Consider the following 27980-nt stretch of genomic DNA (forward strand, 5'->3'; position numbering starts at 1 on the left):
GCAGGGCCCGGGCAGATGACGCCGGGTAAAGCCGGCTGAGAGCCTGCCCAGCCCCGCCGCTGGCCGCGCACCCTCCGCGGCCGCGCAGTCGGGTCGGGCGGGCTCCAGCAGCCGGGCAGGATGGACGTGGCCGTGGACTGGTACCTGGTCGTCCCGCTGCTCTTCACCGTCCTGGCCATCGTCCTCGCCTCTGTCTTCGTGAGGCTGCGAAGAGGCGAGGGGGAGCGGCCGGTGGAGCGGCCCCGGGAGCCGGCGGCGGCTGAGCCGGCCCGGGAGGGCGGCCCCGGCTCCGGGGGCGAAGCGGCGCCGGAGGGAGCGGGACCGGCCGAAGGGTCGGAGGACGAGAGGGGCCGGTTGCCGGTAGAGGAGGTCGGAGCGGGCGAGGAGGAAGAGAAGAAGAAGGAGGCGGCTGTTGAGCAGCGGGAGGAGGCGGCGGAGCCGGGCCCCGCGGCCGAGCCCAGCCCCGCGGCGGCCGAGAGCATCATCCCCCGGCAGCCGCCCGCCGAGCCCCGGGAGCCCGTGCACCGGGAGGATGCGGAGAGCAAGGTAAGGCCGGCTCCCTGCGGAGCCTCTCCCCGGGGCCGCTGGGGTCCCCGCCCCTGGTGTCTCCTGCTTCCCCCCGTGTCCTTTCCCGGCTGCCTTCGTCCCCGCGGGAGGAGCTGGTGGCCGGGCAGGAGCGCAGCGGTCGGGTTTTCCTCTAAAAGAAGAGAGGTCCCGGCAAAAGCCGGGGTTTGCCATCGGTTGGGGACAAGCCCGTTGTCCCCCAGCGTAGCATCAGTGGGGGGCGTGTTTTGGGCTTTTTCCCGCCACCACTCTCTAAGGAATACTGTTAAAAATAATCAAGACAGTGAAGATTTAAGAGAATAAAGTGTTGGTTTGTGTGAGCCTCTCCTGTTTGCACATCCGGCCCCTCGGAGCCTTTTCCTTTTCCCAAGAGCTCATCCAGGTACTGAGGGTGTTGTGCGTGTGTTTTTTCTTTCTGTCTGCATCCTCTTTCTGTCAATTGCCGCAAACTGTCCCCTTGCCAGCGCAGGGTTCCCTCAGCTGTCCCTGGCCGGCTGTCCTTGCCTGCCCCAGGGGAAGGGACTGGCTTCCCCCTCCCTCCCAACCCCAGCAGGACGCTGGCTCCAAGGTCTGACCCCTGGTTGAACTGGGAGGGGGCAAGGGGGGGACAGCGGTGCCTATAAATGCCTGGTAAATCCTCCTCCAGCACCGGATCTTGTTTAAAAATAAAAGAGCGACCCAGTGTCCACGGAAAGAGCTTGCTCTTCTCTTACCCGGCTCAGATGTGTCTCGGTGACAACCTGAGATGCATGACCTCCCTGCATTGGTTGCTTTCTCCTGCACCAGCCCCTTGTCCCAGTGGGGGGAAGTGAGTACTGGGGTGGCTCAGAAATTCAGGAGTGATGCGTCGCCTGTGTGCAGGCAGCACGTTTCGGCTGGGGAGCGCAGGCCTGGGACCCAGGCGCCTGCTGCCTATTATTAGCAGTATTTGTAATCCTCAGCGACCGTATCCAGGCTGCTGGGCAGTATGCAGACAGCCCTCGCCTTGGAAAGCATCGCCACTGACTCACTGGATGGCCTTGGGCAAGTCCCAGGGCGTTGTGTACCCTCCTCCTTACCGTGATGCTCTGCAAGGCGCAGGGGTGAGCCCTGAGCCGCTCTTGGGGCTGGGACGTGGCTCTGCCTCCCTGTGCGCCTCCTCACCTCCCCGCGTAGTTTCTGAGCCTCAGAGCTCTCTCTCTCCCCTTCCCAGCACCCCTTGGCCACGGATATGGCTCTCGAGCAGCCCCTTCCCTCATCCCAGCATCCTGGACACCACATCTGTCCCTTTGCCATGTGATTTATTGGTGACTTTGAGTACCAGGATCTTTGTTAAGCTGGAGAGCCCCTGGGCTGCCATTAGCTGACTGGGCTAGCTCAGCAGCAAAGCCAGCCACCCAGCCAGAGCTGCTGTGGTGTCTGGGGTGCACCCAGCGCTCTCTGATGCAGTGCAGCACCTGAGTTTCCTGGTTTTGCTCCCTGCAAATATCCTCAAAGTTGCTTTTTCCTCCTCCTCCAGTGCTGCTTAGGCCAGAGCCCAGCAGATGATACAGGCGGGGATGGGACTGGCCTTGGGCAGAGCAGCGTGTGCTTTGCAGGCGGCTGCGGGTGGAAATGAGCCACATCAAACCCATCCTGGCCGGGCTGAGGCTGCAGCCCCGATGTGACTCAGCAGATGAGGCTCCCAGACACTCAGCTGCGGGTTCACGGCAGCGTTGGGGCTGCTGCAGGCTCGGGGCTGCTTAGTTGAATGGGTACATCAGCAAATCAGCAAGCAGAGGCCTGTGCTCGGCACTCAGAGAGCTTGCTTTCCTTTTTTATATTTTTTTCCCCCTTCTTTTCCCTCCTGTTTGCTCAGCATGCACTGCACCAGGCTGGTTCAGATTCACTGCAGCCATTAACCACTTGACCAATATGCTGATGGATGAACCTGCTTGGGGAGCGTGGGTTTGATGGCCGGAGATGTGCTCCTCACTGCTGCCTTCCTTTTCTTCTCCCAACCCCTGCAAACCCGCATCTGCTGAGCACCCTGAGCTGGGGCAGTCCCGTCATGTGCTAAAATCCGTGTGGATTGAGGCTTCAGAACAAACCGTTTCAGCATTGTGCCCACGGTTAGTAAATGAGCAGGAAGAAGAGTCCAGGAGTCTTTGTTTCTGTTAACTGCCGGTAGTGGCTCTCATCACTGCAAAAAAGTTAATTAGTGTGTCGCTGTCTGTTCTCATCCCATCCTCATCTTGTTAACGGACAAGGCAGCGCTGTCAAAGCGATCCCCTAACAAAAAGCTCTTGGGTGGGAACTGCAGCATCGCTGGGGCTGCTGAGTCTTGTTCTTGCAAGAAACGGTCAGCAAACATCAACTCTCTAATGACTGTTTCTGTTGTGGAAATGGCAGTGGCAGGACAAGTGTTTTAATGGTAGTGCAGAGCTGCTGCTGGGTTCTATCCTGGCCAAGCTGCTCTGGAGATGGGGACAGGGCAGTGCCAGGCTCTGCCTGGCTGGTTTGCCAAGAGTTAACCACAGCTGGTGGCTTCAGAGAGAGCAGGGTCAAGTGGGTGACAGTGGGGAGAGAGGGGACAGCTCTGGGGGTCATCCAGCAAGGAGGGGCCTTGCACTTGGAGGTGCCCAGCCCGCCCTGGCCAGGGAAAGTCCTGCCAAGCCTGTCTGTCCAGGACAATGCGCTGTGCTGTCACCCTGACAGCAAAGGCACTAAGAGGGTGTCACCTGCCTGTTCTGCAGAGCTCCCAGCACCTTTCCCCTGTCCCTCTCGTCCCCATCTGTGCCTTCCTGGGGGCTCCCAGCACCCCTGGACACATCAGACAGCAGAAGTGCAAACCACCCAGCTCTCAGCAGAGACTCGCTTTAAATATAAGAAGTCAGCCTCTCACCCTCTAGTACGCCCTGCCTGCTTCGCTGTGCCGCAGCGGAGAGGGTGGGTAATTAATCTGGCTTTAATTGGCAGGTGTGCAGGCTGCCTCTGCACTGCCACAGGGCTGGGGCAGGAGCTCTGTGTCCTGCAGCATGGTGGGGAGGGACATGGGGATGTGTCACAGCTTGTCACAGCCTTGGCAGAGTCACGGGCACTGCCAGACCTGTAACCACTCGGATGTGGCCCGGCTCTCACCCAGTGCGGTCTGTGCTGATAACAAGTGCATTGTCTCTTGCTGCGTCTGCAAACTGGGAGGCAAGGCAGGACGTGCATGTGTCCCTCCCCTGCATCCCAGCGTGGGGTTGGAGCATGGGGCTGGCACTGGGGCACAGTGTGGGACATGATTGAGTCGATGCCTTTACATCGTGTCCCCTCCAGCAGGAACGGGAGGTGGGGCAGCTGCCCAGTCCTTTCTGGGCTGGATATGGCCCCAGGAGCCTGCCCAGAGCCAGGGTGCTGCTGGAGCAGAGGCAACGAGGGCTCTTTGCCTTCAGAAGTGCCCCCCATGTGCATGGCTGCTGGGTGAGGCTTGGAGGTGAGGGCAGCCTGTGCTTCCTGCCCAAGGATGCCATCTGGGCCATCTGCGGCAGGAAGAGGTGTCCTGGGCTTGGTGCCTGTGGTGTTTGCTTGCCTGAGGCTGGAGGACAAGGCGGGAGCACCACAGGAGCCATGTGGGTGCAATGCTGGGGGTGCTGATGGTGCCTCCAGGGATGGGTGCTGCTGAGCCAAGCCTCCTCGTGCTCCCGTGGGATGTGCCAGCACTTTGCTCATCAGACCTGGCACTGCTTGAGCTCTCACAGGGGGCTGGATGTTCGTGGAGTTTTGGGGGGGCTCTGGCTTCCTGTCTTTACCCACAGCAGTGACGGGGGACTGGTGGGAGTGTCCCCTGCTGTCACCCCGGGGCTGGCAGGACCATTGCCTGGGGCAGGAAAACTGCTCTTGTTCTGTAGCAGCTGCTTCTCTGGCTGCCGAGAGGATGGGGAGCTGCGGCGCTGGGGTGAAAGGGAGCTGCCGACATCGCAGCTGCTTTGCTTTGCTACACTCTGACCGACATTGTTATTTATTCTTTTTTTTTTTTTTTATAAGACTTCTTCCTTCCCCTTTTCCTCCTGGCTTTTCTCTTTGTGGCCGTCTGTCTCTTGTCTGCTTTCTTTCCCTCTTGCAATGTCTTGCATCAGGCTTGGAGCAGAAAGTGCAGCCATAAATGGCAACGCGGAGGGCCCAGGAGTTTAATCCAAGATAATTTTCTCCCCCAGCTTTGCAGCCTGGGATCTTCCCTTTTCCCAGAGCTGGAGTGGGGCACTCGTGTGTCCCCATCCTGCCCACTGACACCAGGGCTGTCCCTATGACAGGGGGAGGAACACACCAGCCCCGCAACCTCCTCGTGCCTATTCTGAGAAGGGAAACCGAGACTGTTTGTGCCGGGGATGGAGGAAGTGGGAGGAAGTGGTCAGAAATGAGCTGAAAACCAGACGATGTTGTGATGGGGAGCCTGGCCTCTGTCTCCCATAGGGCTGGGAAGGGGCTCGCACGGTGGCAGAGCTACAAGGGAGGTTTTGGGGGGACAACACGAAGCTCCTGCCTCTGAACCATCCTCTCCTGAGTGACTTGGGTCCATCTGTGGTCAGTGCTGCCCATGCCCAAAACGTCTCTGGAGGTCTGTGTCCTCGCCCCGCGCTGGCCCGAAGCCCCCGCTGCCGCAGTCAGCCTCGCGCGGGCGTCTCGTTTGTTGGCCGCGGAAGCTAAAGGGCAAAAGCTTCTTTCTGATGATCCAACAAATGCTTCAGCTCTAAAGCCAAGCGCTGCCAAAAGCCAAGACAGATGTATTGCTGCATTGTTATTTAAGGTACATGACTTGTTGGGTTTTAACCCTGCGGTGGTTGGTTCCTGGGCTCTGCAGAGCCCCTGGTGAGCTGTGCAGAGGTACGATTCGGGTGCAAGCGGGCATGGGATGTGCTGAGGAATGGGCTGGGTCCATCCCGCCCACGAACAGGAGCTGGCAGGGAGTACAGGGCACGTTCCCGTCCCCGTGTGGCCTCGGGGCAAGGCAGCTGCTGCCGAACACGTCCTGTTGCGATGCCGGTGGCAATGCGATCTTTGTTTGCCGGAGCAGCTGCGCTGGGCGGCTCATGTCAAGTCTCCAGATGCTCCCGGGTAACGATGTGCGTAGTCTCCCTGCAGTGCTTGTTGTTGCCCTTTTTTTCTTTCTGTTGGGAGGCTTTCTTGGTCAGCATTTAACTGTGCAGAGATGCTGGCTCATGGGCTGGTGGTCAGAGCACTTGTGTCCCTGCTTCTCCAGCAGCTCCTGCTGCCCTGGTCCATGCTTCCCTTGCTCACCACCACTCGAAACAGCCCCCCTCTTTCCCAGCTGGCAGGAGCTGTGGATACAGTCAGGCTCGGAGTGAGAGTTTTGTCCCTCCCGACTGTTTTTCAAGCCAGCCTGGAGGTTGCTCCCAGCCCAGCGCTGGTATTTTGCTGCAAGGCCGATGGACATGATGTCCCTGCTCCCTGCCCACGCATATGCTCCTCCATGGCTGCTCTCCTGGCACAGAGGAAAAAGGTTCAGCTGAGACGTGTTTGGGCTGGAGAGGGCAGGGGAAGGAAAGCTTTGCATGGGGGTCAAGATCATTTGGCTTTCCAAGCCGACATGGGGCTGAGAGCACAGGGAAGCCCCAGCTCTGGGACTGCAGTGCAGGGATGGGGTTTCAAGGGGGTATTACCTGGTGATGGAGAAGGCAGCTGGCAGAGCAGCCCCCGCGAGTGTTTACAAACTGAGCATACCGTGTCCTTTCTCTCCTCTCCCCTCCTGCCAGCCCTGATCTGCTCCATCAGCAAAGCCTGGCGCTGGCCAAGCTGTTCCTCCTCACCGACGGCTCCTTAGAATCACAGGATGGTTTGGGTTGCAGAGACCTTCCAAGCTCACTCAGTCCAACCCCTGCCATGAGCAGGGACATCTTCACCAGCTCAGGTTGCTCAGAGCCCCGTCCAGCCTGGCCTAGGATGTCTCCGGGGATGGTTCATCCACCACCTCTCTGGTCAACCTGGGACAGTGTTTCACCACCCTCATTGTAAAAAAATGTCTTCCTCATATTCAGCCTGAATCTCCCCTCCTTTAAATTAAAACCATCACCCCATGTCCTATCACAACAGGCCCTGCTAAAAAGTCTGTCCCCGTCTTTCTTATCGGCCCCTTTTAAGCACTGAAAGGTACAATAAGGTCTCTCTGGAGCCTTCTCTTCTCCAGGCTGAACACCCCAACTCTCTCAGCCTGTCCTTGCCAGGGTCCCTGTCCTGTGGGCTGGGGCTGCCACCAAAGGCAGCTCCTGAGCGCCAAACCCTGGCTCCAGGGCTCGGCACTGGAGGTCTCTGGTGTTCCTCATACCAGCAGCTGCGCCAGGGCTTGGCACATGGATGGGAGGAAGCGTGAGCTCTGGTTCTGGGGCTCCCGGCCCCAGCTGGAGATTTATCCATATGTGCTGATGCTGCCGGGACTGGTTGGTTGGCCTCGGGGGCGTTTGTGCTCAAAGCTTCTCCCTCTTTGCAGATACCAACTGTGGGTGCCTCATCTGGGTCCAGCCCTGGGCACACGGGACCAGCAGAGGATGGAGTTGGCCAGGCTGAGCTTCCCAGCAAAGCAGAGGTGCGTGGGACGGGGAGGTGGCGCAATGAACCGTGTGCTGGTGACCCTGCAGAGGTGGCACATCGTCCTGGGGGAGCAGTGGCTGTGGATGGGGAAAGCCTGTCCACTACACTCACCAGGGTGGGAGATTGGTTGGGTTTTTAATGGTTTGGCCCATTTAAAATGGAGAGAACCAGTTCTCCAGGTGTAAGTGTGCCACTTGGATGTGCAGGGAGCCACCCCTGGCTCCTGCTGGGGATTGGGGTCACGCCAAGGCAGCCTGGGGTGGCTCTGGGGGTGGCACAGCGATGGCTGCAGGTGCCAGGGAGGACAGACAGGGCCATTGAGGCTGGGGCTGCGGCACAGGGGAGGGAGATGCTGGAATCTGCCTCTGAGTCACCCAAGCAGAAACATGTTGGGCTGCAGCGAGTGGGGGGTTCCCAGCACGGCCGTGCACAACGCTGCCGCCTCACAGCCTGGCATCCCCAGCTGCTCACTCTCCATGTTTCTTCTTCTGGGTTGGAGCATAAATATTTTCCTTCCTTGAAGGTTTGGCACCTAAATTTCCTATTTGCTTCCACTGTTAAATGCCCAGAAATTTTCAGTACCTAATGCCTGGGCAGGGAGCAAGCTAAAATATGCCTTTTTGTGCCAGGTCCTGAAGGGCTGGGTCTCCCCGAGGGCATCCCAGCTCATAAGGAGAGACAGATGTGATGAGGAACCGCTATCCTGGGGTTTGTAGCTGACCCCCCCCACCCTGAAGCTGCTCCTTTGGGTGCTGCCCCGCTCCCAACCATCCCCAGGGAACGCCTGTGTGTCCATCGGGAAGTGCCCATGTTTGGAATTGTGGCCCAAAATAGCAGTGGCTTCAGGGGGCGGGGGGGTCTCACTGGCATGTCCTTCTGGGGAGCCCAAGAGCAGGGTGGCGAGAAGAAGCCAAATGGCTCTGAATAATGCACATTCCTCACCGATGACAAACTAACCTAGTTCTGGTCAGGGCTGCATACCACGCTCCAGCAGTTTATCTAAAGCTGGGCGTTGCAAAGCCTCCGATCTGTGCAGGGTCCCGCTCAGACTGTCATTTCCCTGGGGTCTCCTTCACCCCCACTTTTCCCATGTGCTCAACAGCATGGCAGCTTGCCAGGCTCCCTCCACGCTCCTTCCCCAATCTTTGTACACCAGGCCCATCGCTTCGAATCGGATGCACAGGACTGGGGAGGATGCAGGAAAATGGGTGCTCCAGGGTGCTGTTGAGCTCCAGGCTCAGCTCAGGGAGGTTTGCAGCCGGAGTGCTGGATGCTGCATTTTGTGGGAGGAGGGCATGTCCACTGAGGCATTGCCGTGTGTCCCTGCCCTATCTCCAGAGCTGGAACACTGTGTGTACCACAAAGGGAAGGAATCTGGGCTTGATAAAGCTTGTTGTAACTTGTAGGAGGCAACCCCAAAAATGTCTAAAATTGCTTTGCATTTAAAAAAAACAACAAAAAAAGTGCTGTTTAATTGCTGTTCTTGCCTGTGCTGCAGAGATCAGCTGTGCCACTGCAGTGTGTGTGGGCAGGTGGGTCTTGGAGCAACAAGGGGCTGGGGGCCTGTGCACAGGAGCCAGGGGTGTTTCTTGGGGTTGCTGCCAGGCATGAGGATGGGGAGGCTCCTGAGGGTCCCAGCACGATCGCCCGAGCACTGGCTTCCACCACCGGTCCTGGCTGGCGAGTGCTTGGCTTGGCCTGTGGCTACACGGTGGCTTTTGCTGGGGACCCACCTCCTCGTGCTGGGACAGTCCATCCGGGCCTGGCCTGGGGCACACAGAAGTCCCCTCGCTCATGGCTGGATTCCTTGCACAACCCCAGGCTGGGTGGGGGGCATGGGGGATGCCAGCCCAGGAGGGTGCTCAGGCACAAGACTCTGCCTGGGGATGCCAGGTTAGCAGGAACTTCTTAAAAATCTTAATATTCCCTCGATTATGAGGAGGTACTTGCAGTTCATAGAGTTTGGTGGGACTACAGTAAGCAAGGCCAAATCCCTCCCATAGACAAGCAAGAAGAAAGTGAGTTAATGAACCTCGCTCGTTAGTGAGCATCTTTTTGGCTTGTTCTGTGAAGAAGGCAGAGAAGGGTACCCAGCCCTTGCCTCACCAGCTCCTGTGGGCTCTGGTGCCATGGCCAAACACAGGTGGTTTAGCACAGCACCTTCTCCTCACAGCTGCTTCATTTTTAACTCCTCCAGGAAGAAGATCCAGACTCAGAAAACGAGAAGCTGATGGTGAAAGAGCCAGAGGATGAGGATGAGGATGGTGAGTGTCTAGCAAGCCTGCGGCGAGCATAGGGATGGGTTTGAGAGTGCTTGGGGATGGGCTCCTTCCTCTTAAAAATGCAGAGGAGATTCCTACTGAAATACAAAGGGGATTCCTAACCTGACAGCAGCCTCTGTTTGCTCCCCAAGCTGCCCTTGGGCTGTTTGTCATGGGGTAGGTTTGTCATGAAGCTGCCCCAAAAGCTCCTTCCTCACATCCAGGACAATCTCCAGGGGCTTTAGTCAGAGCCGTGTTTAACTGATTAGCCAATTAGTTGATTGGAAAATGATTAATTGACTAACTGGGGTGACAACTGCTGTGCTCATAAGACAATGAAACAGATGGTGCCAAGCAAGAGTGTGTGTCTGAAGGGGACTCTGCTCTCCTGAGCAGCCCCCGGGATGTTGGGGTGTCCCCAGGAGCCCCTGCCCGGGGTGGCTGTGGGCAGCAGGAGAGCTTGGGGTGTTGCCCCTGCCCTGCCCCAGTTTCCGCTTGCCCTTTTTAAGGCGCTGTGTGGCAATCCCTTGGCTCGGGAGGATTACGCCTAATGCCACAGAGAATCAAATTTTAATCCTGGTGCCATGCCTACATGGTGGGGGAAGCGCCTTCGGAGACAGGGCTCCCAAAAGATGCTTCTAGCACCCCGTTAGGCTTCCTTGCAGCACTGTTGATTGGGGATGTTACCGTGTGAGATTGCAGAACCTGGTTTGAGAAATGATGGACATATCCTGACATATGGGTGCTCAGTAAGGCTGCTCTGCTAGGTCCTGCATCCTTGAGCTCAGCCCTGTTTCAGGGATATTCCAGCACTGTTGTGCACCACCCCAAAGCGGCTGTGGCTCACCATCAGGTGTTGATGGTCCCTGGCCCTGGGTTGTGGCTGGTCCAGCATCCTCCTTAAGCACCTCCTGCAGACAACCACCAACTCCTCTCCTGAATTGTTCACACCATTTCTGAGGTGTTTTATAACAGGTGAAGTCCTGGCTCAACCTGATGGTGAAGAGGCGAGCAGCGTGCAGCTGGGAATAGCGGCAGCGCCCTGGCTTTGCTGGGGAGAAACTTTCCTCCTTCCTTTGCCATCTCAGTCCAACTCAAGCTGCTGGACCACTGCCCAGCAAACCCACAGGCAGAGATTCACCTCGGGCAGGTGGGGATTGTGCAGACAGTCTGTCACCAGCCTGGGACAGTGGCCAAAGCCACCAGGGCAGCTTCTCCTGGTTTGGGGGAGCTGGGAGGGAGGCAGCAGGTATTTGCTGTGTGCACAGAACAAGCATTTCAGAGCAGAGGTTTGCTCGAGGGGCTGCTCTCACCCTGCCAGCCCAGGGTCACAGTGCTGGCAATGCCAGGACAGAGAGATGAAAGACAAATGTTTTCTTTAATATGAACTCACAGAGGCTCTGAGTAAGTAGGTCACCTCATATTTCTGTAGTCCACGCGAAAACCCGGCCTCCCCTTCTCTGTGTGTTTCCTGAAGTTTTGTTTTCAGTCTGCAAAGAAAGTTCCTGAGCTCGGAAAACATCTAGTGGTTTCCAAAGCTGCACGCTGGCTCCTTCTTAACAACAACACGTAGGCAGGGAGATGTGTAGCCTCCTCACCTCCCTCTTCCCTTATTCTTTTCTGGCAGGGTGGCAATTAAACAGCCCTTTTTGGGACAGGCAAAATCCCAAATCTCAATTTACTTAGCAGAAAACCACGTAAGGGAAATGATCTTAATTATCCTTGAAATCAGGCAAGCTATACAAAGGTAACGAAGCGGCTCCTGCTCTGCACTGGGTAAGAAACAGGATGTTACACCCTCTTTCTCCTAATATCTCCCAAAGCAGCAGCCAGCTGAATTTTCTTTCCATGCACTTTTACAGCCACCCAAAGGGCTGATAAGCTGTGGCATTACTGTTTGTTTCCAGCTGGACAGACTTGATTATCTGCCAGCTCGGAGGGTTTTCCCACTGAGGGAAGTGGGATACAGCCAAGCTGAATGTTTGGCGCTGCAGGATAGGAGCATGGGGGTGCTTGTGTTCGGACACGTGTGAAGATGCCAGGGAAAGGATTTGCTTTGTTGTTCCCCCGGGAGCCCCGATGGCATTTCGGGATTAGAGAAACGCTTTGGATCAATAACTGCGCAGTAATCCAGCAGGACTTCCCGGGGAAGATCCCCGAGATCAGGGATGCAGAAAGGTAGAGAACAAGGGAGAAAATGTGGATATCTGCATGGAGGCGGTTTCTTTTCAGCTCCCAGCCCACCAGCATCGCTCCGGGCACACTCCGTACGGTGGTGGCAGTGACCTTGCAGCGGTCGGCACGCTCAGTCCCGTACCTGCCTGTGCAGCCTTGTGCAACTTGTTTTTTTGAGATCTCAAGTTTTCCAATCTGTAAAATGAGGCCCTGACTTGCCTTTTGCGTGGGGGTCCCCAAGGTCTGTGAGAGCCCTGGCAGCAGCTGAGTGCACGGGTTGGAGAAATTGCTAAATCAAGCAGTTGACCGTGGACAGGGGGAGAAGATCCATAAGGGGAGTATTGACCGGAAAATTAGGGGAAGCTGCTGATGCTGAATCTTTCTGGGTACAAGAAAGGGAGGAGATGAGCTGTGGGGTGTTTTTCATTAGGGCAGGTGGAGGAAGAGAGTCTGTCATGGATGCGGTGCCTGCAGTAGCAGTGGAGAGAATGGGAAGGGGCTTCCTAGGTGGCTGGAGATGTGGAATAGATTCTGTACAAGCTGGGGCTTTCTCTCCTGCCATGAAAGACAGAGTTTCCCTGCTCTTGGGGTCTTGCTGGTGCTGGGAGGTATCATCCTGGCTATTTGATTTGTGGATAATGTGCAGTTTTTCAGGGCCATAACATCTTATTTTTGTGATCCCCTTAGAAGGATCCCCAGGGCTCTTAGGATGGGTGGAAACAGCAATGCTAGATGGTTCAATGTGAGGCAGCTGAGTCCTGCAGTCCTTGGGAGATAAAGGCTCCCAGATAAACAGCCCACAGATAACCAGTAAAAGCAACTACCCAACACAGCCATTCTTCCAGGGCTGCCCTTTGGATTGACCTCCACTCCTGTTGTTTTCTCCCATCTGTAGGAAGATAAAGCAGGGGAGAGGTTTTTAAAAAGCAAATAGTGCTCGAACAAAATCCGATTGGAAAAGGATCGGCTTTGGCTCAGAGTCCCTGAGCTTCGGTGCTCTAATTAGCACATGGCTGAGGTTGATGAGCTGGGTAGGAGAGCACCCAGGCCTGGAGAAGGAGACTTCAGTCTCCTCTTTAGGTCTGTTGGCTGGTGACAGAGGGACGTGGACCCAGCTGTGTTGGTGCTTCTGGGCTCTCTTGGCTTGGCTTTGTTTGCAGCCCCGGGATTTGCAGGGTGGCATCTCCCTTTTTCACAAGCTTTGCCAAGGGCTGCAAGAACGCTGCTGAGCTGCATGGCCAGGACAGCTCTGCTTGTGCCACCATCCATGAGTCTTAAGGGTGGGAAAGGGCCCCTGGACCAGGAGACGGAGAGAGGAGGAATGCAAGTCTGGAGAGGAGAAGCAGAAAATGCTAATCAGGGCAGGATTAGCATGTCTTGATAAGCCAAGATGGGCGTGCAAGGCTTGGAATCCAAAGAGAGCGTTAGCATATGGTTCCTGTGCTGTAGGATTTACTGGTATCTGCTTCCAAGCAGGGCTGCTCGCTCCCGGCAGTGCTTGCTGTCTCCAGTGCCGGGGTTCCTGCTCTCCTCTGGCCAGCGACACCTTGGCTCTCCACCACAATCCACACAGCTTCTCCAACACTGCCCAGGCTTTCTGGAGACTGATTGCAGAAGTATCTTTTGGGCTGGCCGTACCATTTAGGGTGCGTGTGAGAGCAGGGATCAGTGAGAAGCTCGAGGGAATGAGCCCACTGCTGTTGGTCATTGCTCTCGGGAGGTCTCTGGCTCATACAATCTCTTGCTCCTCTTTGTCTCTGCAGCTGCAGATGAGACGTTCTCTTTTAAATACAGTCCTGGAAAGCTGAGGGGAAACCAGTACAAGTCAATGATGACCAAAGAAGAACTCGAGGAAGAACAAAGGTGAGTTTCCTTTTTCTTCTTGCCCAAGGCCGCCTGGTTGGCATCCTCTCCAAGCAACCTGGCTGTGTTCAGACGTCTCTATCCCCAAACTACCATGGTAGCTCAACATCTCATTGCACCATGGTCTAGACCTCTCCCATCCAGGAAAACTTTGAGAACAAATAAAGTCACACAGATTTAAGAGATGAAGACACTGTGGCCCTGTATATTCTGAAGCTGTTCAAGCTCCTTCTCTCGATGCTTAGACCAGATTTCCCAGCTGATGTGAGCTGGTGTAGTTCCCCTGATCCCATTAGTACCACATTGATTTACATCTGTTGAGGACCTAATCTCTAGCTACTTTGCCTCTGTTTACCCTGTGGATGGCCTCCAAACCGAGGGCATGGGCAAAGCAAGTGAGCGTGGAGCTTTAGAGTTCACTGTGACAGGGCTAAGACTCGGAATGTCCATACCAAGGGCTGGCTCCTCAGCTGTAAGTCATGGTGGGGCTTTGCCAAGATGTTGGCTCGGTAGAGAAGGAGAATTGTCCACCTCACACTTCTTGCTAAAGATTTCTCCTGAACTTGAGCACTGTCTGAAGAAAGGAAGAGCCTTTCTAGCTCAAGATTTCCCAGCCTAGACAAGGGAAATCAAACCCAACCTTCCACCTCGAGCTGCAAAGCCCTATCCAAAGCCAATCAGGTATGATCCTGCTGGCAAACCTGGCCTCGAGGCCTCCGGGCAGCCTCTCCAGGTTGCTGGCGGCTGGGCTGGCCAGGCTTTGTCTCCATGGCATCAGCAGGGCCCTGCAGTACGCAGCATAAACCCAGAGACCTGCCCTCGCTGCCATCTCCTCGCTCTGGTTCTGGGGGACACTTGGACTCCATGCAGGTGCCTTCACTAGCCCAACCTGCAGCCGTTCTCTCCACATCAAACCCAGCTTTCTTGATGAGATATCTTCTTTTTCTCCCCTGGCTTCTGGGCTCCCAGTTGTCCTCAGCTCTTGGGGTTCACCTGCATTATAGCACTGCTAGGAGCAAAGATCTGCAAGGGCTGAGGGATCAGCGATGGAGATGACCTCTGGTTTCCTCTGGCACTGGGCTGATTCTGCACTAATTGCATCAGGAAAATGTTATTTTCTTTCTTTATTTTGTTATGCATTTATCTGCCTAAAGCCCACAACCTGTAACACACTAAGCAGGTCTGTTAGTGTGATTTTTCACTTAGGGAGAGTGTTTGTGAAATGAACTGAGTGAATGCAAGTGAAACCTGTGAGGCTCAGTGAGAATTGCTTTTCAGAATCCTGCTAAGCACCGATGCAAAAATCTACTTGGAGGAGACAAATTCAAACCCTGTGTACCAGCAGCTCCATCCAAACCAGCTGAGCAATCACTGTTCTGGTTTTCAGGGCCAGGAGTCCTGTAGGGCTGGTTCTTTGGTGGCAATGAATGCTCCTGCTGTCACCTGGCCTGGGGATGCTGAGAGGACATTGCCTGCAGACAGCAGTGGGATGGGGGTTTTGTGCTTGGGACAGCAGAACCAGCTCCAGGGTGTGGTGGACCTTTCCTGGGCATGTGGGATCTCTTGGGTATTGCTGCTCACATCTGTTTGGAGCAGTCCTAGCACTGATGGATAGTGCCCCTTGGACGGACAGACAGTGCCTTGGGGTCCCTTGGAGGCTCTCTGCACCTTTCCACACTGAGAGCTACCAGAATATGTGTTTTTCCTACTGCTCCTTTTTTTTCTTCTCTTCCATATTTGTCTTGTTAATTACTTTAAGGCAGCTTTGTGAATATTTTTTGTCTTGCTTTGTTGCTGGCTTACTCTTCCCCCACCCCCAAATCTCCACTGCGGCATCAGCAGCTTTTCATTTCAGCCTCGCAGGTGCTGTAAGGGCTGGGCTGCTGCCAGGTAAGCGCCCGGGTGAGCTGAACGCAGCGGCTCAGCCCAGTCCTGCATCCTTCTCCCTCAGCCATCCCATCCCTCTCCCCACCTCCGTGCACCTCAACTGTGCTGCCGAGCTGCTGTGACCCAGGTTTTGCCACCTTTATGTTGCAGGATTGAGCTGACCTCTGATCTCACATCTCTGTAGCGAGTACCTTAGGTCCTCGGCCACAAACATTCTTGCAAATCTTTTTGGTAAGGACACGCTGTTTCTTAGAAGTAGTGGTACCACTGATAACATCTGCTAATGTGTTTTTATTTTGGTTTTTCTTTGCTTTTTGGTCTCGTTTTCTGGGGGAGGGTTTGTTCCTGAGCTGCAGTTGACTGCCTGTCCCACCTCCCTCCCCACCGCCCTCCCCCTTCCCTCCTCGTAACAGATTAATGAGTTCCCTCCCCTCTGCCTCCATCTCACCTTCCATGAGTGCTCCAGGGAGAACGGGGGCTCTCACATCTGGATGCTCTCCTCTTCCCTCTTGGATGCCTGAAGCTGGACATCCCATGACCACTTCTGTTCCATGATTTGGAAAATTAGGGCTGCTGAGTGAGTGGGTAGTTAGTTCTAAGGTGTGTAGCCAAGGCTAAGTGGCTTAGTCTTTGTTTTTAGCCCTGTCAACCCTGCAGTTTTCCCAAGATATTCCTGTGTGAAATGGGTTGTGAACAACATCCCCAAAAATGCAAGTGGGTCCCCCAGACCCTTTTCAGGCTACTTGTTGTGGTGATCAGTAGTCCATGAGGCTTAATTTGGGGACCCCTGACTTTAGAGAGCTACAAGACTTCAGACAGGAAAGGATGGGCAGGCAGTAGACTGGTTTATTTAACCAAAACCCCACTTCTTCTCTAACCTGCATCGCTCCAGAAGTTGTGGTTGGCTTGCCTAGTATTCACTGGAGTCCTGCGGCTTCAAACCGGTGCTAAATCTGGACTAAAAGGGGAAGGAATGTGACCTTTACTGAGTGATGCAACTTCCTGGTTACTTCAGTCTTAAAAAATAAAGGGACTTCTCGGTGAGGGAGAAGGACAGTAAGTCTAGGTGGCAAACACATCTGCTGTCCTCGATCACACCTGGTAGGTCACCAGGACTTCCAGAACAGAAGCACATGGTGTTTGCACCCCTGGGGTAGAACAATAGTCTGGGCAGGAAGGGGAAGAGTGCAGGGGAAGGATGCAACCCTTAGTCAAGCCAGCACAGCATAGTTCCCAGATCCTTCTCTTCTTCACCTGAGGCGTTTGGCTGTTGGTTGCCTGCTGCAGCTGCCACAGTGCAAAGCACTAGTTCAGGCTGAGAAATAGGACTTGTGGCGGTGCAGCTTGGCCCCACTCAGATAGGGATGAGTAGTGTAGGCACGAGGCAGAGCCCGCAAGGGCTGTTAGATGTTTCTGTCCTGGCTGCGTGCCTCGGGCAGATGAGGGAAGAGGAGGAATGCTCCCCAGTGTGCCTTCAGGGCCTGACTCGCGTGGATGGATTGAAATGGTCTCTGCCAGCTGCTTTTTGAACCTCTCTTGAGGTTGAAAGAGGTTAGTTGGGGTTTTTTGCAGTTAGAAAGGAGTATGCTCAGGACTGTGGTGATCATTGACAGCTGCAACAAGGCTCCACTCAAGACAAATGATAGAACAGTCAGGAGAAACAACTGCCTTGGGACTCTGCATTCAGTTTCATGAGGCAGAGCAGGTCATGGCCAAGTCTGTAGGACTGAGAAGAAGGTAGAGATGGCTTCTCAGTTTCCTTGGCTGGTGGGCTCAGTTCCCACAGCCAGGTGACCCATTCCAGGAGCAAATTCTCCTCCTGCTTCCCAATCCTCTTCTCTCATCTCCTGGCTTTAGGGAATGGCAGAGAGGAGGGACCTATCTTGGATCAAAGCAGGAATGCAGCTGTGGTTTGAGGGAGAACCATGCTGAAGCTCAGTTTTGAATGAAACAATGCTCATGACGACAACCATGGAACACACAAGGGCAGGAAGCAGCTGCAGGGGTTTAATGACCGTGTTGACAGACCTTGACTTATTTCAAACATCTCCACTACTGGTCCTCCAAAAACAAGTGGGTGGATGGGGCCAGGGAAGTTGCATTTCAGGAGAGCTCCCATCGGCATCATCTGTCCCTGTCCACCCCCTGCATTGCCACCATGTAGCCCTGGCTTGCTTGCTTGCTCCCTACTCTTCACAGCATGAGATCTGGGCCTCTGTCTCCTCCCTTCTCTTCTGCTAACCTCCACCCCAACCAGTGGCTTTGCTGTCCTGTCCAGCATGGTGCTTCTTATGGATGAGGGAAGCTGGTAAGTTTGGGCTTTCTTTGAGCTTTTATTGTTTGTTTGCTTTTCATCTTCTGCAGCACGATAGTCGTCCTGGGCTGAGGGAGGAGGAGCAGCAGCAAGGGACCACAGAGCCTGCGGCTGTGGGACTGCAGGTCAGGCTGGTTGCTGCTTCACTGCGGCCACCAGCCATGGGGATGGCAGCCACCGTGGGCAAGGCTGCTTCAGCCACAAAACACCCAGCGCAGGAGGCATGTTTGCTTCCCGCCTGCCTCTTGTAGGAAACGGGTGTTGTGTGTTTGGGGGTTCCTGTTGAGCTCCTCCTGCTCTGATGCTCATTCTGCAGGTGCCAGACTCCATTGGCATGAGGAGGGAGTCTGCTGGTGGCCCAGTGCTGTTCCCTGACTCCACCAAATCCCCAGGGTAAATGTCCTGTGAGATGTCAGTGGAGTTAAGCTCTGGCCCTATTTATAGAGCATCTGATTGAGTCATGAGTCCCCAGCAGCTTTAAAAGCTGAGCAACTCAGGATGCCTCCCTTGGAAGTCCTAGGGGACAGGGAGGCCAGGAAGCCTCTTCCCTATCTCCTCTCCCGTCCCAGAGAGGAAACTTTTGCAGGTTCCCCCATAGCCTTTTGCAGGGTGTGAGTCTCTGCCGCTGCCTGGGATGAGGTTTCAGACCAGGCAGTGATTCCGCTTTGAGCCCCCAGGCTTTTTTTTCTTTTGGCTCAGGTCCTGAATTGTCCCAGCTTGTGGCTGCTTCTCTGTGTCTCACTCACCCAGCGCTCACAACTTGTCTTCCTCTGCTTCTGCTTAATCCCGTGCGGCATGGGCAGCTTGCCGTTCTTTATCCGCTAACCCCCAGGAGCCTGACTCTGCCTCTTCTGTGGCTCCTGGCAGCCAGGGGACACCGAGGGCTGTGGGGAATTGGGGCATCACGCCAGGCTGGGTGTCAAATGGTAGACAGAGAGCTGGAGCACGAACAGAGAGCGATGGAGGAATGTGCAGACTGGCCCATCCACGGCTTTCCCCTCTGCTGCGGCGTTGGCTGGGGGGGTCAGGAGTGTTGCAAGGGATGGACACATGGCTGAAGGAGGTGATTGTGATCTGGAACCACCTTCCTGACTCTGCTCTGGCCTTTTTGGCTGTTTGTGCTGTGGATGGGAAATGTGGGAGGCATCTGTCTTTAAACAGCAGTGAGCAAGGTCAGTTTGGGGGTGACACAGTTCCCAGCCGCACTGACTCCTCACTGGTCTCTATTCTAGAGGTGATGGGGCTTGTGCTCTCTGGTCCCGCAGGCTCTGGCAGCCTTGGCTGCTTCCCGGGGTTCCTGAGGAGCAGCAGGTATTCCCCAAGGTTGTGTGCATCTTTCATCTTTTCTGTCCCACAGGAGGAATTTTGGATTTGTGTTGACAGAAGCTCCCCCTGGTACCTCTCACTCTCCCACTCTTCTCTTGTTCTATGCACTGACTGTGTCTCCCTGTTCTGCACTTAAGTCCTCTCTCTGTGTTTTACCTCCTGGCCAAAGCAGCTGGCCCACTCTTTTGGCACCACCAGGAAAACTTAGATTTAGTATGTCCTTCTTGTGTGCTCCCTGCAATACCCCAGTCTGGGCAAGACTGAGTTACGGCTGCTACCAGAAATGAGATGGCAGCTGTCCCAAGGGTAGAGAAATGCAAAGCGGTGCTGATGGGACTTGTCTGGAGCCAGATTGCTATCTGCGCTCCTTGCCAGGATTGCAGAGCAGAGGACTGATGTTCCCAAGAAGCCTCTGCCAGGGGAAGAAGCTGGAAATGCTTCACGCTTTTGAAAATCAGCTTTCTGAGTGAAACTGTTCCTGAAAATGGCACATGCAATTACCAGAGGTGATTACAGCAAGATGCTCCAGGATCTGCTTGGAGTGGCTCAGGACTCCTTTGGAAAGCTATAGTCTATGGGTGGGCTACAGGATGTCCTGATCTCCTGCTGTGGGTTTTGTGTGTGTGAGGGGTAGACAGTGCCGGGATGCTGCCTGCTCTCAAAGGTGTGCAGCCTGTGCCCTTGTGCCAGTGCCATGGCTGAGTTGGAGAGAGGGTAGTGCTTCCGAGGCCATCAGGACACCCACTTTCCATGCTTCAGGAGAATCATGATCTTTTGAGACCTTCAGTACCTGAGCCTCCCTCACAAGCTGGGACCTGCCTTTATCAGAGCTCCTTGTTCTCTGGTTGTTCCTTGCACAGAACTATGTTCCACTGACAAATCGTCCTATCCACTGACCTGGCCCTCCGCTGGGCCCAGAGCAGAGATATTTGGATAATCTATATCTGAAGAGAGGATATGAGCTTCCAGCAAAAGAAGAGCCTAATCTGGTTTGATTAATGTGCTGCTGGGGGAATGCAGGCTGACCAGGCTGATTTCATCCTCCAAGGCGAATGGAAAGGAGGGAAGAGCCAAAGATAAGCAGTGGCTCACAGCTCTCAGCCTCCGTCCCAAGCTAATGAAATCATTCAGGCTCCATGGCAGCAATGCCAGAGCTTCTTAGCCTGAGGGGGTTACACGGTCCCAGTGTCCCCAGTGACGGACTGCCACGTGCTCTTTGATCTAATCCCTCTCACAGCTTGCTCCAGAAGCAGAAAAGCATATCCCTGTCATGCACATGGATCTGATGAGCATCCTCCAGTAAGTTCATGCTTGGTTTAAGATTTTGTCACCCCAGCTGTCTGCTTGGCCCTGTCCTGGAGGTGAGTATCCCTGTGAGGAGCTGCCGGCTGCAACTGAGCCTTGTCCGCCCTCCCTGACATCTTCCATCCCTCCTGCTCCACCTGTGCCATGCTGGCAGGGACCTCTCCTTCTGGGCCCCCGTGGCAACGAGCTTATGCCCTCACGCATAAAATCTGATTACGCTTGCGTGACTTGAGCGGGATGATCCGATCCTCAGCGCTGCGGATCCTGCAGAGCGATTATCCACTCCAGAGAGTTTCTTTCCTTTGTCCTAATGGGCTGGCACTGAGTTACTTGAGTAACCCTGGTCCCACGTCATGCTTCACCCTCCATCTCCCGTCTGGGATCCGGGTCGCCGGCTGCACTCATGGGGCTGCTGGAGAAGCTGCAGCCTTTTGCAGAAGAGCGAGGCAGAGATGAGGCTGTGACTTGCCTTTGTGCTGTGGCCAGCAGGAGTAGGGGACTTTCAAATGGGGTTCAGGTGTTACGGACAGTGAACCCTGTTGAATTTGGGAGGAATTAGGCTGGGGCACATCTGTGTGTGTTTGTAAGTGTGGTGTAACTTCCCTCTACCTTAGTGCAGGTCTCTGTGTCCATGGGCAGCTGCCCAGCCCACTGTTCAGTGTGCCCCATTGGGCCAAGAGAGATGCTGGGGCAATAAGGACAGAGGTTCAAGCTGAGAACAAGGGACCATTTTTTTAGCCTTGGCTCTGCTAACCACATGCTGCAAGAACTCAGGGAATGCCTAGATGTTCCCAACCATAAAACACATCTGATCATCTCACCCTCCTTTCCTGGGACATTGGGAGGACTTCCCATGAAAAGGAAGCCCCATGAGCTGCAGAGAGTCTTGGGGTTTTTTGCCTCCTTCCCTTGAACAGACACATCTGTAGGAAGATTGAGAAAGGTTAAGCTGTTCAGGCACACTGCCCTGCGAAACCAGTGCTTGGTCCTCATCTGGCTGCAGGTGGGAGGAAGAATCTGGGCTGGACAAGGTTGCCAGCTGCCCAGGACAGTGAGGCAACAACCCCTGGAGCTAACGAAGGCTTCCAATTAGTTGGGCTTCTTCAGCTCTCATCAGTGGGTCAGGAAGGCTATAACTTCGACTTGGCTCCAGACGAGAGGATTTACACCTCTGATTGAGTTTCAACTATCCTGCTGCAGTTGATGAAGCAAAGTGCCTCTTCCTCAGAGGCATGAGGTCTGCAAATAGCAGCTTGTTCTGCCCTGAGGTGGGAAGTTGTCGTCCCCAACACACACACTGTTTTCCTCCTGGTCATTGATGTGGTTAATAATGAACCAACCTGAGGGGTGAAATGACTGAAATGATTTCTCTCTCTCCTTGTTTCTCTTTGCAGAACTGAAGACTATATGAAGTTGTCCCTAGCCTCCTCCTAAAGGCATCCCTTGGCATCCTTAAAGGCTTGAGAGAAATACCAAAACCAACCAAACACTCCCATAAGAGAAATGCATAAACCCTCAAAACTTGGGATCCCCTCTCGGTCTGAAGTTGAGTTCTTCAAAAACTTCTGTGATACCAAGTTAGAGGAGATCCTGTTGTGTGGCTCCATGGACTGGGGCTGGGCCCAAGCAGTGACATGAGTTGTGTTTGGGGGACTGGGATGCCCTAGGAGATGAACCTTCCTCCCTCTCCCCCAAACAGAACCCAAATTGGACACTAAATCTACAGCAAGTCTATTAGTTGTGTTCATTACCATGTATTAGGCCTGCCAAGAAATCTGTGTTGTTATTTTATTGAGATGGGCGAACCATAGCTCTTCCCCCAGACCAGCCTGGACCTTATACCAGATTATCCAGTTGTTTCTTCCTGGGGCCAAACTCCTCTTCATTGCTGGGGGGTGGGAACTGCCTATGATTCCAAATGTTGCACAATGCTGCTTTATTCTGAGGGTTGGAGGGACAAAGTGGGGTTCAAGAGAGGGATGGCAGATGGTAGCTGGACTGACTCAAATCTTGCTTCTGTAGTGATTTTGGCAGAGAGCCGATTCCGTAGGTAGACAGAAGACTTGAGAAGTGATGAAGATTGATAGTTTAGCTGTACTGCTTGTGGTGGAGGTCTAGGAGACCACACTTCGGCTGATTCTCACTTTTCCCTACTCTGATTCCCAAGAGGAGAGACCCAAGAAGGTAGCTATGGCATCAGGGGTTCCCTCTGGCTCAGGATGAGATTTTGGGGGTCCTGGAAGAACCACCCTCCCCATTCCACTGCCTGCTTGCTGTTGCAGTGCCCTCTCTTGCTAGCTGTGTGGCTTGTCCACTGGAGCCAGAGCTCAGCATTGCTCCTCAGCTCTGTCACGTCTAGAAGACAAATCCGGCTGGGTGCGTATACCTGCTTCACCCAGAGCGGGTTTCAAATCCAACCCAGCTGGTTTGGGAGGGTGAGAAGAGGGCCTGTGTCCCCTAATGATGGTGTAAAAACACCAGGCTGGCTGGGGATGTGTCCTTCAAAGTTTCTCACTGCAGGACAACTGCCTCTTGGCTAATGCTGCAAACATATCAGAAACCCAACAGGCTGCTTTTGTTTTGTTTTTCCTTTTTAATCCCTATGCAGACAATACTTGAAACCTTGTACACAGTTGTCCTTTCCAGCGCCTGGGGTTGGCAAACACTTCATAAAAGGGCTCATTTAAAGAACAGCAGGAGGCTTCAGCTTTACAAGAGGCTGGTCTGTCCCTTCCCAGCCGACAACTGCAAGCGTGTTCGGTGGTTTGCATAAGAATTTAGGCACATCTGGACCCTCTGCTTCAACGTCCCACTGGTACAGCCGCTGTCTCCCCTCGGTGCTGGCTGGCTGACTCTGTGTCCCGAGCACCCAACTATGCAAAGAATGCCTTATATACATTGTGTTTAAGTTACATGGCAATATGTACATCGAGCAAAGTCTATAGTTGAGTCCAGATTTTTTGCTAGTGGCAGCAAGTCAAGCTATTTCTTCAACTCAAATGGCTGTCTGGGTATTTTTTACTTTTGTTTGTTTAGGTTGTTTGTTTAGGTTGTTTGTTTTGTATCTGATGGTGGCTCTTATACAAAGGACTGTAATTCTAGTGGCTTGAATCTGTAAAAATTGCCTTTGTTTGGTCCAATAAATCTTTGAATAGTTCGTTTGTTTTGTCCTTGTCCTCCCTGCCTCCAGCGGCTTGTAACATCTTCCTCAAGAGATTTGTGTTGAAAATCTGGATTTTAGGTTAGAGGTACATTCTGCCCTCCTATGCCTTTTGTCCCCTAAATGGTTCCACTGGTTTCCTTAACAATAGAGTCAGACCAGTGGCGAAAGGCAGTGATTTTCCCTTATTTCTGTGGGAGCAATGGGGTGTTGCAGCAGGATCCTGGTGGAGTTTGGCTGCGGAGTCATTAGCAACATTCCCAGTGCAGAGCACTGCCCAGGGTTTCAGCTGCCATGAACACGCTCACTGCCCCAAACCTCCGGTTAATCATCGAATTATTGGCCTGAAATGTCTGCAAAAGAGCCTACGGGAGTTAAGTATGCAAATGCAATTGCCTATCAAGAAGAATTAGGCTGCTTTGAAAATCCTTAATTAATCTATTTTGTCAGCAATAAGTAAAATCCTGTTTGACCTCCTGATTCCAAGTAGTTTTGAGGACAGCACTGATGGGAAGAAAGAATGATTTTACTTGTGAATGGGGTAGGTTGGATCTGAAATAACGATAAAAAAATACAACCTGGAACAGTATAAAGCTGTTTTACAAGGTCACCTTTGATAGGAGAAGCTCCTTTTTAAAATCAGCTTCATGTTTTTGATGCCTTGCTCTTCCTTCCCAAGCACTTTTCTCTCTTTATCTTTGTTTTGCTCTCTCTTTGCTGTAGATTATGTAGCGCAGAGGAGGAACAGCAGTAACAGCTTTGTTTATTATTATTATTATTTCTGTTTTTCAAATGCACGCTCATGATGTTTAAAGTCGAGGGGAGAGCCAAAACACATTGATGTTGCGCTTAAAAAAAATTTTGAGTGAGTGTTGTCTGTGATCTTGAGTTTGGAGGTTTGGAGACAAGGAAAGGGGCCTTTGGGGAGCTGAAGGTTTCAGCAGCGTTAATGTCTGTGGAATAAGGAGTGAGGGATGCGGCCCTGTGCGGAGCACTCCCAGCTGGTGTGCATTTCAGACACGTGATGCAAAGCTCTGTATTGAATTTCTCCACACCAGACTGGAAATGTGCCCTCTGGTGCCCGGCGGTGATCTAAAATAAAATATTGATCGCTAACGACTGCGCTTCCCCTCCTCTCATCTGGAAAGGGTGGCTGGATGCTATTCGTGTAAGCACAGAACATTACAGAAGAGACAGACAAACCCAGGCGCTTGACAGCCTGTGGCCAGAGCTTTCGTAACCGAAAGATCCCACATCATTATCAGGATGCGTTTGGCCTTAGGACAAATTGCATTTTAATTGCAATAAAAAAGAACTGGCAAATGAGCTTTCTTTTGCCAGGATCTGCCTATTTTTTTCCTGCCCTGCCTGCTGCAGTGGTGCTGAGAGGACATTCTGCTCCTGCTTCTGCAGGGGCTTAGTCCAGCAGAGGGGAAAATGCAGAGAGAGCCCCATTCGGCAGGAGCTCAGCCTGCAGAGGCTCCTCTGCTTGTTCCTGTCTCCTTCCACTGATCATGTTCGCGGCATGGTTGTTTCTGATGTGTTGATGCTGTCGTCTCTTCCTTCAAGCAAAAAGGTTGTGTCCTGGTTTTTCCTGTCGATAGGTATTTCTACCCCTCCTGTTACTGGAACAGCTAATAGATTGTCCACACCAGGGCTCACAGGAAGTTAATGAATGGTGCACATTTAAATGGATTAATTACAGTGTATTAAAGCCCTATACACAAGCCTGGCTGTGACGGGGACAGAGGACTCTTGACAAGGTGACAATGTGGAAGCAAAAGCCAGAGTCTGTCTTTCTAGCCTAGGGCAGATCTAAAGATGCTAAGCAAGCAGGAGGAGCTGTGATTGCAGCAGATCTGTGCTCTGAGCTGCTGGGCTGTTGCTGAGTTCTGGCCACACAGTCAAGTAGGGGCAAAATGAGCCTTGAAGTAATAGAAACACTTTCTCCCTCGTTACAGCCACAAAGCACCACAACTTTTCCTCTCGCTCAGGACAGTGGGGTGTGAGGTGTGCGAGGCAACGCTACAATCTGATCCCAGTCGGGCAGGAGTCTGGCAACAAGAACGTACCAGCACACAGCCAGTCCTGGCTGGAGCCAAGGTGCACATTCGGTTTGCCCTAAAAGAGGATTTTGTGGACAGTTGCATCAGTTCTTGAGCTACTTGTGAAGAAATGACACTCCTGTGCTGATCACCCTTCTGGGTGATGATCAGTAGATATATGGCCAATATAATCCCTCCTATAAAGCTTCCCCAAATAAAGCCCTGTGACAGATACCAATCTTAATGCTGCAGCACATATAACAATGGTTAACTGCTTCGGGTTAGGGAAAAAAACAGAATATCATCTGTTATGGGCAGAAGGGAGTTAATAATCTACTCTGGGATTTTCTAGGGATGGAAATCTGAGCTCGATGGTCCTTGGTCAGCCGGTGCCCACACAGGGATCCCCTCAGTGCTGGACTGGCCACATGAACCCGTCTCATCATTTGACATTGCAGACGAACTCTCAAATCAAAGCAAATTTCTGTTTGTGCTCTTATCTTCCAGTGGCTGGTTAAAGTCATGTCCACACTGGTAGTCTGGTCTCTATTTTAAGTTAGGGTATGCATTTAAAATACAATAGTTATTCCTGAGTTACTCTGTGTCTACATAAGCTCATTACAGAATGAAAGGACACTGTGCTGATGAAGCTTAATCCAGTTTCATTATGGAGTCTGCTAAACTGGGACATGTTGGTCTTAAGAAATTTCACATGTCAAGTTGTCTTGAAGCTTTGAGCCTAAATAACTCCCAAGGAACTCCAAAGCTCGTGTTAAACCAGTCTGGTTTATTTCCACATTTAAAGAACCACAGCGAGATGTGCAGGATGGTTGGATAGATGGGAAGGTGGAGGAAGGAGAAGCAGGGGCTCTGTCTTTCTTATCTCACCCAGGCAGATTTCCCACAGCCAGTAAAGCTTGTGAAGTGACTCGCCTTTGCCTTTATGTTTTATTTGACCTTGGTGCTGTTGCTCAAAGTGCCTTCTGGGGACTGGCTATTCCTACCTCTCCTTTTCTTCTCGACAGGGTTCAGAGAGAGCAGCTGGCTGCCATCTTCAGGCTCATGAAGGAAAAAAGTGACACATTTGGAGAGATGTCTGAAGGAGACATGAAGGAGCAGCTTAGACTGTATGATATATAACCTCGCAGCCAGTGGAGACTATGCCCAAAAGTCATCTTGGCCCTTATGCAGGACACTGGAGGCTGTAGTGCTATAAAGGTGTTTCGGTAGTTATTTTACAGTTCCAGTTAGTTTTGCAAACACATATAGGCCTGTGATATATATTTCAAAAGACTTGTAATTTCTCACCCTTTTATCATTTTTCCTTTAAGAGCTATCATGATACTTTCATCTCAGACAGAGATTTTTACCTCTTTCTGACTGGGTCATATATCTCAGTCATACAAAACAGTAAAACTCACTCTTTTTTTTCTGGTTGTGCTTTATAAAAATGAACTTTCAAAGCTAGTCTTTAGCAGCTTGATATCTGAAGAAAGCCAAAGATGATAGATGTAAAATGGTTGAAAACAATAGAATCATAGAATAACTCAGATTAGAAGAGACCTAAGGAGGTCTGTAGTCCAACCTCCTCCTCAAAGCAGCATCAGCTATGAGACCAAGCCAGGTTACTCAGGGCCTGTTGGGTCTTTAAAACCCCTGAGGATGGAGACTGCACAGCATCTCTGGGCAGAGGGGCTTCCAGTCCTATCGCTAGAAAACTAAGAGCCAAAGCCAAGGTGTTAAAGTGCTGGTTAGAGGGGAGCTGCCGCTCTCACCTCCCTGGAAGGAGCACTACATCCTCCTTCACGCTGGCTTCTTGCAACAAATCCGAGCTGGTTCCAGCTGACCCTGCCGAGCGCATCTTCACGCCTGAGGAAACAGCAGCTGACTTCACCCTGGAAACAAACATCTCGTTGCCCCTTGACACTGGTAAAAGTAAAGAAAAGTGGCTGGCATTTTCACAGGAATGGTTGTGCCCAATTCACATCCTGTTCTAAAACAAAAATGATGTGGGAAATGACATACCTAGGAAAGCTCTGTGAATTTATCAAGTATTTTCAACAGTTTTGCCCAGCTCTTGGTGCTTTGGATAGAGTAAATCCATGAGCATTCCTGATTTTAACTGAATGTCTTCTGATGTATTTTTCTCACCTATGAAATCCTGTTAAATACTTTTTTATCTGGAAAGATTTTCCCTGTTTAAATAACTGCTGACAAAGTGAGGCAACATTTTCTGACACAGTTTTAGGGAATGATCTCTTAAAAAATTAGGTTTGCTTTATTTTGTGTAACTATTTTGAGTCTGAGAAATCAAACATCCCACTACCTGGTCGCTGTTTTCCACTACTGTATATTCTGTAACACTGTACCGTTTTACTTTCAAGAATCATTTTATCTTCTAATTGTTTCCACTTAGGTGAAGGCATATTTATTATGAGATCAAGCTGCTTTTACTACCAAGTCATGTCTTAATCTAAATTTAATGTCTGAAAATTACCTCTTCTTATTCAACATGAAGGAATTAAATAGGA

General features: G+C 52.6%; 1 protein-coding gene across 3 annotated transcripts; it reads left to right on the forward strand.

Annotated features, from left to right (window-relative positions):
* MXRA7 (matrix remodeling associated 7) lies at positions 1-27909 on the forward strand. Of its 3 annotated transcripts, XM_065852278.2 has the most exons (6): positions 2-546; positions 7013-7108; positions 9311-9377; positions 13313-13412; positions 15450-15530; positions 21639-23401. In XM_065852278.2, exons 1-5 carry the CDS (start codon positions 121-123, stop codon positions 15481-15483), a joined length of 723 nt encoding a protein of 240 aa, XP_065708350.1. In that variant the 5' UTR covers positions 2-120; the 3' UTR covers positions 15484-15530; positions 21639-23401. The 3 variants fall into 3 exon arrangements, with proteins under 3 accessions (XP_065708347.1, XP_065708350.1, XP_065708348.1); XM_065852275.2 differs by lacking the exons at positions 15450-15530; positions 21639-23401 and adding an exon at positions 26475-27909 and having other exon boundaries at positions 1-546; XM_065852276.2 differs by lacking the exon at positions 15450-15530 and having other exon boundaries at positions 4-546.
* Positions 27910-27980: the final 71 nt, after the last annotated feature.

Source organism: Patagioenas fasciata, chromosome 18, assembly GCF_037038585.1.
Source record: "Patagioenas fasciata isolate bPatFas1 chromosome 18, bPatFas1.hap1, whole genome shotgun sequence".
NCBI classification, from domain to species: Eukaryota; Metazoa; Chordata; class Aves; order Columbiformes; family Columbidae; genus Patagioenas; species Patagioenas fasciata.

What these genes read in the sequence shown, in the direction of transcription:
- MXRA7 (XM_065852275.2), top strand. Translation starts at nt 121, where the DNA reads ATGGACGTGGCCGTGGACTGGTACCTGGTCGTCCCGCTGCTCTTCACC. An exon ending in GGGAGGATGCGGAGAGCAAG is followed by an intron (nt 547 to 7,012) that starts GTAAGGCCGGCT and finishes CCCTCTTTGCAG; the next exon opens with ATACCAACTGTGGGTGCCTC. An exon ending in AGAGGATGAGGATGAGGATG is followed by an intron (nt 9,378 to 13,312) that starts GTGAGTGTCTAG and finishes TTGTCTCTGCAG; the next exon opens with CTGCAGATGAGACGTTCTCT.